At 38.8% G+C, this 16,068-nt stretch overlaps 1 protein-coding gene across 1 annotated transcript; it reads left to right on the forward strand.

Moving 5' to 3' along the window:
• The first annotated feature begins 2,563 nt into the window (after positions 1 to 2,563).
• Positions 2,564 to 12,603, forward strand: LOC144198076 (sphingosine kinase 1-like). Its single transcript, XM_077718891.1, has 5 exons — positions 2,564 to 3,124; positions 7,092 to 7,241; positions 8,867 to 8,961; positions 9,061 to 9,176; positions 11,468 to 12,603. The coding sequence occupies exons 1-5, from the start codon at positions 2,614 to 2,616 to the stop codon at positions 12,300 to 12,302; spliced, it is 1,707 nt and encodes a 568-aa protein (XP_077575017.1). The 5' UTR covers positions 2,564 to 2,613; the 3' UTR covers positions 12,303 to 12,603.
• Positions 12,604 to 16,068: the final 3,465 nt, after the last annotated feature.

Raw genomic sequence — 16,068 nt, forward strand, 5'->3', positions numbered from 1 at the left:
CCTGCTAAGTTCTGTTTTTGGATGGAGGAGAACCGTTGTGATGAATGATTAGGCTTCAGTGCCATTGCTGGCAATAGACATCAAATCCATAACAGTTGTTTCCTTATTTCTATTGGAATTGGAATTCCATCATGGGTATATACATCACGTGTGGGCTTCACTTTTTGTCAGCATTTACCAATCATTTATGTTAGCAAAGACGTCTTGGCAACCGTTGTCCCTCTATAGACATTTAATTTTGGTTTCCAGCTTTTATTTTGGCTTGACTGTACACCCGAGGTCAGCCATCTGGCTCTTCTGTGCACTCTAGACAACACTTTCATTTGGGGATTTCTTTTCCCACTCCCTCTCCAATCTTGAGACGTTTCGCTTCAAGCAAGATTTGACAAGCTTTTGCTTCTCGCCATACTGTGATTGCGGCGCTCTATTACCACACTTGTTCCTCTTATATAATGAAGCTGCGACAATGGGCATGCGAAGAAACAGAGCAGAATTAAGGGGCAAACCAAGGCGATCTTTCTGCAAGCCTTCAATGCTAAGCGACCCAGATGGCCAGCGTGTCATGTCGGATGCCAATTTGATCCCAACGTTAAGATCTATACGACATCCCGACCTCCCACTCGATGACCCAGCGAGTGTGTGTGTGTGTGTGTGTGTGTGTGTGTGTGTGTGTGGGAGAAAGATGGCTAATTTGCACGTAGCGCACGCACTTTGGAATTAGCCGTCGCACTGATGCACTGCGACTTGACATCTGTGCAGCGCGGCCTCTTGAGTCCATAATGGCGGTTTAACAGTTATCAAGCTCATGTCACTCATTTTGGATCTTAGAGATGAATTGTTGGGAATGCCTCTTTGACTTTTGGACATCAAACTCTTCAAGTGTGAGTGTGTGAGGCCGCTTTTTTTTATCACGAGCGAGAACGGCCCCCTTCAAGGCCTCGGGGGCTCCGATAGAACTCCCAGCTGGAAAAGCATGGAAGTAAAAAATCGACTCGGTTGCATTGAAGGCAGCTCCTCAGCTGCGCTATTTTCAATCAATAGCTTTTATGGAATTGGCGTCTTCCCTGGGGTGGGAAATGAAAAGGCCCTTTTGTTGCAAATTCTATACTGTATGTAATGATCTGACATTGAAGTTACAAGCGCCTTTTGAGATGAAGAAAATGAGATAACGGGTTCACATTCACGTGATGGTGAACGGATTCCTGTAATGATGCATTCACTGCGTCGGAGGGAAAAAAGAAGGCGATGTCTACCTAGCGTATATAAACACACAACTGGCATTTCAGTCTCATTTCCCATCTGGCTGCAGATGCATGCTGGGAAAGGAAATTTCCATCCCCATATATACTTTTCTTGGAAGCCCACTTCTGTATTGAATTGAATTCAATGCTTTTGTTGTCACCATGATGGTTTGATGGTTGTTTCTCTCTGTGCGTGTTCTACGTGTCACTAGCGACCAGTCATGGGTGTAGTACGCCTTTTGCCTGAGGTCAGCTGGAATAGGCTCCGGCACCCCGCAACCCAGACATGGACGGGTGGTTTGAAAATAGTAAATAAATAATTGTGCCATTTATTTTGACTTCACAGGGACTTTAATCTGTATGGCTGTTAACTTAATTCTACAATTGAGTGTTTTAAAATGGTGAATAGAAGTAATAGTGGTTTCATTTGATTATTTAGGGATATGTAGATAAAATTGACTTTAGTTATGAATATTAAGCTAAAAATATACAATACATGATTACCTGTTGAAAAACTTCTGTCTGTTTCCAATTGTTTAAACTCCCCCAGAAGAAAATAATACTCTCACTGTGGTCCTTTCTAACATTGCCATCTGTCGGTGTAAGAAAGTAGTTACGATAAAATTCATGCAAAAACTCTAAATATTGAAGAAAGAATCGTTGGCCCCATTTTTCTTTATTTTGAAAGTGCAGTGTGCAGGTCCATAATACAGGTCAACAATAATACAGTTAAATCATGGCAATATTGTGAGAAAACAGAGATTCTGAAGGAATTGAAAGTCAAACTACATGCGAGCTGTGTTTAAAAATACTATTACAAATAGGACTATTTAGCTTGATAGTGTAGTGGTTCATACATGAATCAATGAAAATATGGAAAAAAACATGGTTGTTGGAATGAATTTATTTATGACAGAAGATGTAGTCATTTGCTTTCAGTTTGTCTAATCATAAACAGTCGATATAGACATTGTCTCGTTTTATGCACGTACTTGTCGTGGAAAACGTCGTTTGGAGTACATTTAATATACTACTACTAGTATTGTAGACGTTTACAGATATTAACCACAAGAGAGCGCTACATTTCATCTTACTTTCCCACAACTAAAGTTGCGTGTATTGTGAAGTTCCCTAAATCCACTAACAACACGTGCTTTCGAGTCTACCCGAATAAAAGCACGTTAACCTCTCCTAATAGGAACAATTTGCAATATTCATTTAAATATAGCAGATAAATATGTTGCTAAATGTCTAATATATGTAACGTTCTCTTTGTTGTACACACGTATTACTATTTTTTTCACCAACTGCAAAACTAGCTCGCTTTTGTTTTGAAGTCATAGCGGATACGGTTTCTAGTTACTCCAGTGACATGACACAGGTCAGAAGAGCGTCTGCTGTCAGATGGCCCAAAGTCTTCGTTCGCCCCCCGGCGATGTACCCGGACCACCACGTCCAGGTCAGGATGGACAAGAATGGATCGGAACATTCCGAGTCCAACACGAACACGCTATACGGGGAATTCACGACCATCGGTAACCGGAAATTCAGGTGCGCCGTCAGTTTAACCGACAGAGATCTCGTGGTCCAGCGGCTCAACTTGGTACCTGCGGGTCAGAACCGAGTGATCCTCAGCCTAAAGGACTGCATCGGCTGTCGGACGTACTGGAAAGATGAAATCGCTGGACCGGCGGCTTACCTGGCGGTCTATTTTTACCCGCTGAAGCGGCGCTGGGTGCGATCGGGACTCTCGCGGCGGAGAGTGGAGCAGTGCTTCCGTCTCTCGGCGCTCCAAGACCCGCGAGCCAACCTCGATGAGGCGGACAAGTGGGCTCAGGCCGTCCGGGAACGCTGCAATCGCTGCCATCTCCTTCGAGACGACGGTAAGAAACACTTTTAAACTTGTTTATTTTGCTCGTTTCCAGAAAAGTTTGGCTTCTAAAATGTTTTGCACTCAACTTTTGAATTAGTTTGTAAGAATCAATGTATCTATTGGTTGAACACAATGCATTGGATCAAAATCAACCAAAACTTCACTAAATATGTTATAGTTATTTAAAAAATGCAGTTAATCAAATGCATTTAATGTTTTAACACAATTGTCTGAAACATCAAAGTTGCTTTTTTATTTTAAATAGCTTTATTGCTTTGAAATATACTCTTGACTCCGGTCCTGCAAGAATCCACTCTGTTTTCCATGTCTCCCTCCACCAACACACCTGAATCAATTACTCAACTCATCAGCAAGCCTTCCAGAAGCTTCAGAGTGATCCTGATTATTTATACCAGGTGTGTTGATGGAGGGAGACATGCAAAACAGACCGGATTGCGGCCCAAGGACCGGAGTTGGGCACCCCTGTCATAGGCATTCCATTGATAGAAAGCCTTTGAATCCAGTCAAGGCAGACTTTCACATATTGATAAATATCATATCATCGAAACAAAAAAATGCTGTTGTATTGTGTTCTCTTAAAAATAGTGATTTATACCTCCAGTTTTGACTGAAACTGGGGAATTTAGGAATTTGCCTTGATGAATTGTAACATCACAAAGGATGGGAATAATAAAATTAGTCTTTGTTTTTGTTTGTACATTTGGGTTTAAGAATACAGATAAAGGATAAAGGGTAAAGGCTTCGTCTGTGTATGACCATTGTGTCTGATGTCACCCTTCTTAGCTTCATGTGCTTTTCTGATCATCAAACAGTGCTTCTTTGCATGTCATCATTCACAAATGTTCAAAGTAAATACAGACTGAAATGAACACGTCACTGAAGGTTTTTATTGCTCTTACATTCCAGATGTGTGAACAAAAAGTTATGCAGAATGCTAAAAATGGGTGTAGTGATGCAAATTAAAGTTGTTCTACATTCCACCCATGTTTTAGGAAAGCATAATTAGTATATGAAAGATCATTGATGACCTAGATACCATCTGTCAGTTTGAGAACATATTTTTTTCTTTATTCCAGTAAAACATAAGTGGAACAAAATACAATTCATTGTCAGAGGAGGATCAAACTGCAGTAATCGGACAGGTTTTGTTCCCTGGGAAACTCAACTGGCTTTGTTGTCTAGTAATGCACTCCACCCACTTAATTCACATTTGGTCTCTTTGAAATTGCAGCTTAACACCTCCTTCCTTTTTCTGCACAATTCAGATGAGAGAAGCTGGAGACTTGTGAGAATTGATTTTAACACTGATATCTTTGTGGCGTGTAAAGGTACAGGTCAATGAGGGTTCTTTTTCCTCAGTGGGAAAAGAATTGTCTCCACTATGACACATTGTGTCTGAGAAAATAGTCTGAAAAGAAATAGCTGTTGGTTCCATTCATCCAAATCCATGCATATGTTTACATGGATTTCTGCACACGTCTTTGTGAAAAAAAAACAGACACTTTTGGGTCTAAAAATTTAAAAGGGGATGTGAAGAGCTTCCCAAAAAGTACAGAAAAAAATATATCTTTCAAATGCAGGGACTTCCAGATCCTAAAAAAATGATAAATGGCCAGAGTTTGTTTTCAAACCAATAAAAAAATCTTGTCAGAGTATTAAAAAATCAATGATCAAGATTCACACAGATCTGTAATCAGTGAAATTGTACATAAAAAAACTTTTAAAAATGTTCAAAACCCAAATAATGAGTCTGATAATTTTATTTGTTACTTATTGATTATTTATCTGTTTGTTTGTTTATTTGTTGTTGTGTTGACTACTTATTATTTCTTTCTTTCTTATTTCTTGGCTATTTCTCATGTCATTTTCTGAACCGCTTTATCCTCACTAGGGTTCACCATTAACTAGTCGCCAGTCAGTCACTTGTGGGAATGAACATACAGATATAGACAGACCACTGTTTGAAGCCACAGTCCTGATGCAGACAATATAATTATATTAAATTTGAGATCATAGGCACTCCCACAAATTCCTTTTCTTAACTTCACCACATATAATGTATGGTTGTGTATAAAAACTTGGCGACGGAAGGCTGTTTATCACATACTGTATGTTTGAGTGTGTGAAGTTGCTGTAAAACTAACATAACTACAATTAGGTTTTTGAAAAAAAAGATTGAGATCAGCTAAATATAGCTTGAAATGAATGAGATTGAAGGTTTAAAAAAATCAGAATCGGGACATTCCCGCCCTGTATATTTTCTAGTCTATTGCACTGTTGCAGTCCTCTGTCTCATGCTTTCCATCATTGGTGGTTGAATATCTTCTGAACAAAGCCTCGGGTACGAAAGCGAGAGTTAAACACAAGGCTATCGGATTTGGATAGAAACCTCAATGCCGTCAACTCTTAGTTAGCCTCTCTCAAAATAGAGCTTCTGCCAGCAAACCACCAGCGCCTCCTACTCTTCCACCACGCCTCCACAGCCTTTGTGGTCCCATTCAACAGAAATGGTGCCTCTAAAGCCTTAAGTTTTATTACGAATGAAATCATAAAAAAATATAAAAAATAATTTTTGCTACTGCGGTTGAGCCACCCGTTGCCAATAGCCAAAGTGCAAAAAAAAATGGACGAAGAATTTGATGTCTTCAGTGTTAACAGGTGTTTTATAAAGATTATAATGCAGCAGGAAATAGAAGAGATGGATTATGTAACCATTGTCGAAAAAATCAATATTAAATACCATTAAATTGTTTTCATTCTCCTCACTTGAAAATTGAATTACATAATGTTTAAAGTTATTTGGGATTTTTGTGACAACGTTTAATAATTCGTCATTCTTCAGATCTGTGAAAAGCATTTTGTTTTCATCAGATTGAAATTGGGTCGATATGTCATGTTACAGAAGGGATGTAATCTCACCAGGTCAAATTCATGTTAATCTGCTAATCCATTTAATGTGGAAACTGGATTCTCTCCTAATGGGTTTTTGCTAGGGTTTAAGAACTCTCATCACAACAGGTAGCTAGGTACAGACAGGTTACACACAAAAAAACAGTTTTATTCATTTAACTCTGTCCGGATTTGGAAAATAAATAAACAAGCAAGCTGTTGAATATCGTGAGTCCAACTTCAAACTTGTGTGCGCCTTAGATTGCTATTCTAGGATTGCTTTTCTGGCGTACTCTCGGGTTTCCCCCTTTTAATTAGGACATAGGAAATCCTACAGCTTTCTCAATATAGTGATTGCTCCATTAAGATTTGAACCACATTCCATGCTCTTGGTTGGATGAAAAAAAAACCTCTGTAATCACACAACTGAAGTTTGCTTCAGAGTTTGCGTACAGTAGTTTGGAATGTTGAATTTTCCATATTAACAGTGAAGCACTAGAATTGTTGATAGAATAAGATAAAAGGACTATATATTTGTTGTCATACAAACAAACCAGACCTTTTATCTTGTGTCAGAAATGCTGTAGTACTCTTCTGGTAAAGCATGATGGGTAAATAAATATACAACATGTGTCAGACTTTGGGCACCGCAAAAGAGGAAACTGGAAGCAGACAGAAGCCAAGAGATAATTCCCTATGGAATTTCTCAGGGAGGGTGAAGTGGCACGCAGGAAGTGGACAGAATTTTAATGTGAACAGCAAGGACAAACCAGGCAGGGCCTGCAGTCCAAAAAGTTACGCCTCCCTAATTCCAATCCACTGATGTGGCGCCATCACTGTCAGTTATTCCCCAGATGAATCTCTAAGTTGTCATAATTAGAAGATTTAAGTCTACTTGTTTACCCGTGTAACTTCCTCACATATTTTTTTTATTGTTCCAAGGATGTTGGCATTAATTGTAGGAAATGTTGTCAAATTTCTATGATTAAACAACTTCATTCTATGTCAGCACTAAATAAAGTAATATTGAAAAGTAATGACATATGGGTGTATTTCTATCCTTGCAGGCATTCTGTTTGGTGAGCCGTCCCACCCGTCCCGAATTATGTTGCTGGTGAATCCTCAGAGTGGCAAAGGACAGGCGCTCACGCTCTACAAGAACCATGTCCAGCGCATGCTGGACGAGGCTGGGGTCCTGCACATGCTGGTCATCACCGGTGAGTCAGCAAAATGCTGATATGTCTTTGCTCCTCCTACGTATTAAAAATGACCTTTTGCCGAGCAGCGTTTGAACCCACCAGGTATCGAAGCCTCAATCTCGAAACTGTGAGACAGGCATGCTAACCATAAAGGCACTGTGCTACCTAGTGTAAAATGACCACATTATTATTATTATTATTATTATTATTTATTTTTTCACTGTGATTTTGTTTGGAAAAAAATGACAAAAATCTAATCCTAGTTTACAAATAACGGAACGCTATACTGGTTGTTAAAAAACAAGATTTTCCCATTATTGCAACTGCAGATCCTGGTATTTTAAGTTACAATTAATAATTCACTTTTTGCCAAATTAATTCCCAGGAAACTAGATAGACATCTATTTTAGAATAAATCATTCACTACCAGCCAGATTGGGTCACAGTGTATGTGTGGCAGTTTAGTAAAAGAGCGAAGTTGATAACACCTCTTATACTGGGATTGGAAAACCATCCTTAATTTAGTTATTTGTAACTCCGTTTTTACTATTGCTATTATTGAGGAGTTTATCTCTAATTTTAAAATGAAAAACATTTGAAGATTTTTCAAAATGCAAAATTGACCCCATTTATCCAATTAATGTTGTTGTCTGTGGTAAACCACTGTAAATGGTTCAGTAATTTGCTATAATCAATAACTGAATTGATAATTCTACAAACAATCGCTTTCAACATCACCATAAAGTCGGTGCTTGTCTTATTTTGGAAATCTAGCTTGCAAAAAAAGATATTCCAGTCACAACTCTGGCATACTCTGCCTGACTTGTTCAGATCAATATGATGAGGATGTGCATTGATATGAATGCAAATGTCCATTGTGGCCGTCCCATGGCATCTGATTCAGATATTAGTAGAGCGGACGGTGTGGTCGTGAAGCAGTCATTCATCATTGGCTGTTATTTGCGAGGTGCAGCACCACAGCGATTGGACAGCTCCTTGCTGAAAAGTGCATAGTAATCTGCTTTTTCATCCCACATCCCAAAAAACTGTGGAGACTCTAAATTACCCTTAGCTATGGGTGATTGGTTGTTTGTCTCCTTCTGCCATTGGATTGGCTGGTTACCAATTTAGGGTGTCCAATTGGCTGGCTCCAGCACCCCCAGCAACCCTTGTGGGGAAAAACGGTATATAAAGTGAATTATTGTATATTTTTCAATAATGATTACTGTGTTTCTATAGCCACCGTATGGTGCAGTGGTGCATTTTTACCTTTCTTTTATTATCATTAATAAATGTATGAATTTAAAAAATGTTAATACAAGCTACTTTAATGTATTTGAGAGCAAGTTAACACAAAATTAGGTTTTTAAAATTTATATATAGTATTTGAACTACATTCCATGGCACAGACCAATTTATTGAAACTTTTAAGGTTATTTTTACTTGAATAACAAACATTCATTGGCTCTTAGGCAAATTATTCTATTCGCTAAAGGTTGGAAGAAAAGAAGTCATCATTGTTGCATATTGCTTCCTCTTTTCTTTCATTTCTGTATTTTAACCAACTGTGAGAGTGGTTGTTACCTCAAATATGAAATATAAGAAGGGAAAGTACCAACAAATTGCTCCGTGTGTTATTACAGAGCGCCAGAACCACGCCCGCGAATTAGTAAGAGAGGTCGACCTATCGCAGTGGGACGCTCTCGTCATCGTGTCAGGAGATGGCGTTCTCTTTGAGGTAATACAAGAAAAAAATGGGCTCATGTCGTAAAAATAAAATAAATGTCTCTTTTGGTTTGTGTGTGTGTGTGTGTGTGTGTGTGTGTGTGTGTGGTAGGTCGTAAACGGCCTCATGGAAAGGTCAGACTGGGAGGAGGCCATTCGTACACCTCTTGGTATACTTCCTGGTGGATCAGGCAATGCTTTGGCGGCGTCCATACATTATTATGCCGGGTGAGTCACGCACACACCAACATTTAATAGCTAAAGTTTGAACATGTAAGCAAAAAATATGGGTTTCTTAATAATTTTGCCCAAAACAAAGTGCAAAATGCTGTCGTCATTGTACTTGTGACCTGATGGGGTGCTGTGGCAAGAACTTTTTATACTTTTGCTTCCTGAAAAGGAAGCACATTTCCCTCTAGGATAGCTTGATAGTCTTTTATTCTTAAAACACGCTGTGCCAGAAATAGCAGAGCTTCCCACAAGTTTCACATTAGGTCAGTGGACTAAACACTTAGTATAGGAAGCTCTATTATAGTCCGGAAAATACAGTATAGCTTTTTAAACACCAATGGTAACAAAACTTTGTGACATATCTAATGATGTTCTTAGTAATAGTTTGTACTGTTCATTATAGTATAAAATGTTCCTTTAAATTCCACTTTTTACAAAAATATATACCGGCTTCTTAAATTGTTTTAAGCAAATGGACAAAGTGTCAAAAGCACACAAACTATATAAGAAGTATAGTCTAATTATTTCATTATTTAACTCTAACCAAGACTATAATGGAAAAATATGTCATTTAAATAATAAGAAAAAAACTTACACTTTTTGCCTTTATCAATTTTAACATTCCGCCTAAGTCAAAATGATCTCATAACTGTAATTATATACATTTTTCCCCAGGTAGTTCATTTTATTTTAAGTGTGACAAAATATTTTTTAACTAGAAACCAGACACATACTTGTGATTTTTTTCCAGTGTCGTATTCTTAATGGGACAGAAACCAGTTTAACCCGCCTGGGAGCATGTCATGGAATATTTGTCCATGCACATTTCAAGGGGAAATATATTTGTATATAGATTTTAAAAGTCCAAATAATATTAAATAGACACCATGAGAATAAAACAAACACTTTCTGTACATTGTAGAAATTCATATTCACTTACTGTGGCAGGTTTTGGAACAGATCTATAGGTATTACTTAATAACATTCTGATCAAAGTGACACTTACAATTTTCCATGACCTCTAACTTAAAATTTAATTAGATTTCAAGACCAATAATGATAGATTTAAAATTTTGATTGTGCTTATACATGTCTAATTTTCACTGGCAACAGGGGAAGTATAATTATGAAATACAAATGAATTATCACGTTTAATTGCAATTTTAACCATAGCATCCAAGATGAGAAGTCCTGGGCTAATGCACTTAGACAGTTTCAACAATGTTAATAATTAATGATACTCCCACTGCAATGGGGGTGTTTCACTTAGCCAAAACAAAGACAGAAGGTAATAATGGGTTATTAATTTTTTTTAGTCATATTATGCCACAGCAAATGCAGCCAGCACATTTTTAAAAAAAAAAGCTCTTTGCATTTGACTTTCTCAAAGCAGCCGTCTATCATTTTAAATCATTTGAATGACAAGCAGTCCATTATATTGTCTTGTGCAGTATTCTTGATGATGAATGCCTTGACCCGTGCCTGTCAATCACTTTCACATATGGTGGCGCGCTAGTGACAAACAATAGAGGAAGGGTCCAGACCCAGTATTGTTAACACTCCCGCTGTATCCAGAAGCGCGGGCATTGCTTGCGTTGCCTTTGGGAATATTCCCAGTGGAATAGACGACGCTCGACGACTTTTATTTACATTGCAACAATTGATTCATTAATTTTAGTCCAAAGCATGACATTTTTTGGGTTCTTTTGACAATATCCATATCCATTTCTATTATTGTAGTATTGCTTTGTAGGCATTTAAAAAAAAAGTTAAAAAGAATCTTTAATAAAATTCATTGTCATCTTTGCAAAATGTCATATTTTTTTAACTGATAGCTCCTATTTTGTTGCTTTTTAATCCTTTAAATCCCTTTTTCATGATTTCTATATTCTAAAAATGAATTACAATATGGTTATTCCTTTGCATTATTGTTTCTTATAGCCCTCAACTTCATAACTCATAACTAGCATTGACAGTGATAAACATTTTTTTGAGTTTTTTAATGCAAAAAAAATAGCCTAACTTACACATGGTCATTTTTAACTAACAAATACAAGCCTTACAAAATATGTTTTTTTTTTGTAAGTTACATTTCACATACAATAGTGCAGTTGCAAAAAAAGAGATATTGGTTTTACATAAAAAACGTACTTAAAAAAAATCCCAATCAAAGTTGTTGTATGGCGCACACAATTTGAAATGATCAAAAAATACGCAGAAAATACAGCAAAAACGTACAAGTTGACATGTATGCAATTCTAAAGCTTTTTGTCAAATTAATTTTCTAGCGCCTCGTTGTTGTGTGGTGAGGAACTCCTGGTCAGCTGCAGCCTCCTCCTCTGTAAAGGCGTGGTATCCCACATGGATCTGGTCTCGGTCCACCTGGCTTCCGGCGCTCGTCTCTTCTCCTTCCTTTCCCTGGCGTGGGGCTTCGTCGCCGACGTGGACGTGGAAAGCGAGAAGTACCGCCGTGTGGGCGCGGCTCGCTTCACCCTGGGAACCCTGTTGAAGTTGGCGTCTTTACGCGTCTACAAAGGAAAGCTGGCCTACTTGCCCATCACGGGCGAGGACAACAAGACCCCTCCTGGAAATGTGGGCAAACCCGAGTCACCCTCTTGGAACTCTTACCGCAACTCCTGTCACTCAAACAACACACTCGAGGCCAGAGGAACGGAGCGTCGGCGGCGCCCAGTCAAATCCCGGACGGAGACGTCAGACTCGCTGCTTCCGCCATTGGACGAGCCCCTCCCCGGAGGCTGGGTTCCAGTCCCCGAAGAGGACTTTGTCCTGGTGTTGGCCATATACCAGTCCCACCTGGCTATGGACCTGCTGGCCGCGCCAGGCGCCGCTTTGGACGATGGCGTCATTCACCTGTTCTACGTCAAAGCAGGAATATCACGTGCCGCCTTGCTCCGCCTCTTTCTGGCCATGGAGAAAGGCGCCCACCTGGCCTGCAATTGTCCGCATATGGTGCATACCAAGGTGCGGGCGTTGCGGTTAGAGCCCTCGTCGGCCAAAGGGATTATAACAGTGGATGGCGAGGTGGTGGAATATGGGCCGGTGCAAGCGGAGGTGCGCCGCGGCATGGCCAGACTAATCAGCGCAGGAACTTCCAGTAGTTGACGTGTGTACACGTGTTGATGCAAAATTGGGGACATCCTTCTTTAGTCCTTAGGAATGCACTTACTTACCAGCAAAACTTGAAATAGATGTCCAATCCATACTCATCAAAAAAAGGACATCTAGCGCAATCACTGGCTACATTTATTTGGAAACACTTTATTTCTTATTTGAACTAGTGTTTAAAGTCAATTTATAATCCAATGTGGTGTAAATGTAAACCCTTATTACAAAATTCGGAGCGAAATCAATAATTTTAGTGACCATTAAAGAATGCAACTTCCATTACATGGAACACCCTGTACACTTGTGGGCCAAATTCAATGAAAAATGTGCACTAAACAGATCAAAGTTTGTGTTTGCTACGATTATAAATATCAGATCTCGTGTCCTTTTCCCCAATAAACGACCATGAAAGTAAGTTTTTTTATCTTTTTATTTTTTTAAACAACCATGCATAGTAAGGCTATGTATAGTACAAACGACCAAGTATGATAAAGCATTTTTCTTATGGTCTATCTCACAGGATGGAGTTGGTTTGGGACCAGCTTCGGGATGAAGCGCCGCCTCGACCGGTCACCTTCGTATTGGCTCGGTATGTAAAAACTGCCCTGAGTGTAACACGCTGTACAAGAAGGGCCGAATACAGGTGGCCACCGACAAGTATTACAACAGAATCGCTTGCCTGAAAAACCTCCAGATGAAGGTCTACGAGTTCCATCCGCTTGGTTGCCCCGCAAACAGGTATCCAGTCTGTCTCCGTTACCCGCTGGCTCGTCTCTATGTTTCAGGAGCATCCAGGAGATGAAGCCTGGCTCAAGTTGGACCAGATGATCACTCCTCTTCTCCTCAACTACTGCCAATGCAAGTTGATCCAAGGCCAATACTACGAAGTCATTTAACACTGCTCATCACTCACATTCAAATATGAAGGTAAAATGCTCTCCTTTTCTTTCTATTCCAGCCAGTTGAGACACTTACTTTGATGGGAGAGAGGGTAGAATATCAGGCCTTTGGCAACTTGCTGCTTAACTAACTCACTGTTCTCCTTTAATGGTAGCTGTAGGATCGCTGCCTCAAACTTCTTAAAAAGTGCTAGAAAATGTTTGAGTATTAATCTCAATAGCGACACCTAGTGGATGTTATTTACATGATCTTGTGGAGACCTGACTGGTTCATTCAGACCAATTTGCGACATTTTTAGTTCATCTATAAATTATTTGGATTATTTCTGTTTCCATTTTATATTTTTTAAATTAAATTATTAGTCTATTTCTGAAGTTTGTTTGTATTGCCAAACTAATGTCAAATTTCTCTTTTTGACTTGAATCATTGTAAGCTCTGCTGGCTGAGTGGTTAGAGCATTGACCTCTTGGACCCAGGTTCCTGGGTTCTTTTTGACTTGAATCATTGTAAGCTCTGCTGGCTGAGTGGTTAGAGCATTGACCTCTTGGACCCAGGTTCCTGGGTTCGAATCTCAGTCTGTCAAGAGACGTGGGTTCGAATCCCGCTGTCGTTTGGCTGATCACTACACCATGTAGTTCAGTAAATGGAATAAGAAGAGAAGAAAAAAGAAAAACCTTTTAATTTAATTTAAACACTTAGTCATATTTTTCAGTAAAAGGTATTATTCCGAACTGCCTTCGGCAGTTCGGAAGACAGTTGGAGGGACCACTTTATGTCGCGTTCTCGAGTCGGCCTTCGGCCGACTCTCGACCGCTTGCTTGGTCAGTCAACCGCCGACACCGGGGATCGATCCAACGTCTCTCCGACCGAAGGCGAGTGAGCAACCTACTACACCAACTCGTGCCCCACTTATACATAGGTGTTGAAACGTTTTATCCCAGAAAACGGGGTGAAACACTTAGTCATTTTTTGACAAAATCTTTCATCCACCACTGAATACTTATACAGTTAGACACTTAGGCATTAGAACTTATTGTTTTAACTGAATAATATTGTTAAAATCTTTGCCTGCGCTGGGATTTGAACCCAGGACCTCATAGGTGACAGACTGATGACTTAGCCACTGGGCCACCACCCTGTGAGAGAAAGCAGTAGTACTTATACTTTTACCTCTTTCACTTACCTGAATAATATTGGGAAAGTCTTTGCAGGCACTAGGACTTGAACCCAGGACCACAGAGGTGGGAGACTGATGACTTAGCCACTGGGCCACTGCCCTGTGAGAGTAGACAGTAGTACTTGTACTTTTATCTCATTCATTTACCTGAATACTATTTGGAAAATCTTTGCAGGCACTAGGATTTGAACCCAGGACCACAGAAGCAGGAGACTGATGACTTATCCACTGGGCCACCACTCTCCAATATTAGGCAGTAGAATGTGTTGTTTTGTCTCTCTTTCACTCCTAGATCATACTTAGTACTTTATGGTACCTTCAAGTGGGAAAAGTTAGGTAAGCAGAGCAAACCAAGACTTGAACCCAGGTCCACTCAGGTGGGAGGCCAATGACTTATTCACTGTGCCATAGTTTCCCAAAAGTAAGCAGTAGTATTTATCTACTATGTTGTTTTTTTTTTAAGAAAAATAGTCTTATTATACTATGTTGTTATTTTTTTAAACCGACATAGTATATAGTAAGGCTTTTTTTCATTAAAAAAATACATAATATAGGACACCTGCGACAAAAGACAAATTACCTTATTCTAAAAAAAACTTTAAAAATTAAATTTTACATTTAATCATTACATCCAAATGTGCTCAAAATATTGGCCCAAAAAATCAGAAGACATTGGCTATTAGCTTGGATTTCAAAGAAGCCTCCCCAACATTTTTATTGGACACGACCATAATGAGTAGGGAGGTGGCTTGCACACTTAGCCAAATTACTCGAGCTCCTTTTTACCAAAAATAGCGGGAATGTGGTGCGTCGGCTGCATCCCGTTCTTCTCCTTCTGCTCCTCTTCCACATTGTCCAATGCACCTTTCATGACACAACGACAATCATTATGTATACAATAAATAAATGACTATTGTTGCTCAAATGTCTCACAATGTTTTTGTATTATTTTTTTATGAATAAAAGCCTTACTCTACATGATTTTTTTGAAGAGAATATGACTTACTATATACATGGTCATTTTTAAAGAAAATATGACTTACTATACATGGTCGTTTCTAAAGAAAATATGACTTACATGGTCATTTTTGAAGAGAATGTGACTTACTATACATGGTCATTTTTTAAGAGAATATGACTTACTTTACATGACCATTTTTTAGAGAATGATTTACTTTACAAGGCCATTTTTTGAGAGAATATGACTTAATTTACATGGCCATTTTTTGAGAGAATATGACTTACTTTACATGGCCCTTTTTAAGAGAATATGACTTACTTTACATGGTCATTTTTGAAGAGAATATGACTTACTATATACATGGTCGTTTTTAAAGAAAATATAACTTACTATACATGGTCATTTTTGAAGAGAATGTGACTTACTATACATGGTCATTTTTTAAGAGAATATGACTTACTTTACATGGCCATTTTTTGAGAGAATTTGACTTAATTTACATGGCCATTTTTTGAGAGAATATGACTTACTTCACAAGGCCATTTTTAAGAGAATGACTTACTTTACATGGCCATTTTTAAGAGAATGACTTACTTTACATGGCCATTTTTTGAGAGAATATGACTTACTTTACATGGCCCTTTTTAAGAGAATATGACTTAGTATGCATGGTCATTTTTTAAGAGAATAATGACTTACTTTACAGAAAAGAAGCCTTACTATAC

Source organism: Stigmatopora nigra, chromosome 6 (genome assembly GCF_051989575.1).
Source record: "Stigmatopora nigra isolate UIUO_SnigA chromosome 6, RoL_Snig_1.1, whole genome shotgun sequence".
In the NCBI taxonomy this organism is placed as follows: Eukaryota; Metazoa; Chordata; class Actinopteri; order Syngnathiformes; family Syngnathidae; genus Stigmatopora; species Stigmatopora nigra.

What these genes read in the sequence shown, in the direction of transcription:
- LOC144198076 (XM_077718891.1), top strand. Translation starts at nt 2,614, where the DNA reads ATGACACAGGTCAGAAGAGCGTCTGCTGTCAGATGGCCCAAAGTCTTC. An exon ending in GCACATGCTGGTCATCACCG is followed by an intron (nt 7,242 to 8,866) that starts GTGAGTCAGCAA and finishes GTGTTATTACAG; the next exon opens with AGCGCCAGAACCACGCCCGC. An exon ending in GAGATGGCGTTCTCTTTGAG is followed by an intron (nt 8,962 to 9,060) that starts GTAATACAAGAA and finishes TGTGTGTGGTAG; the next exon opens with GTCGTAAACGGCCTCATGGA.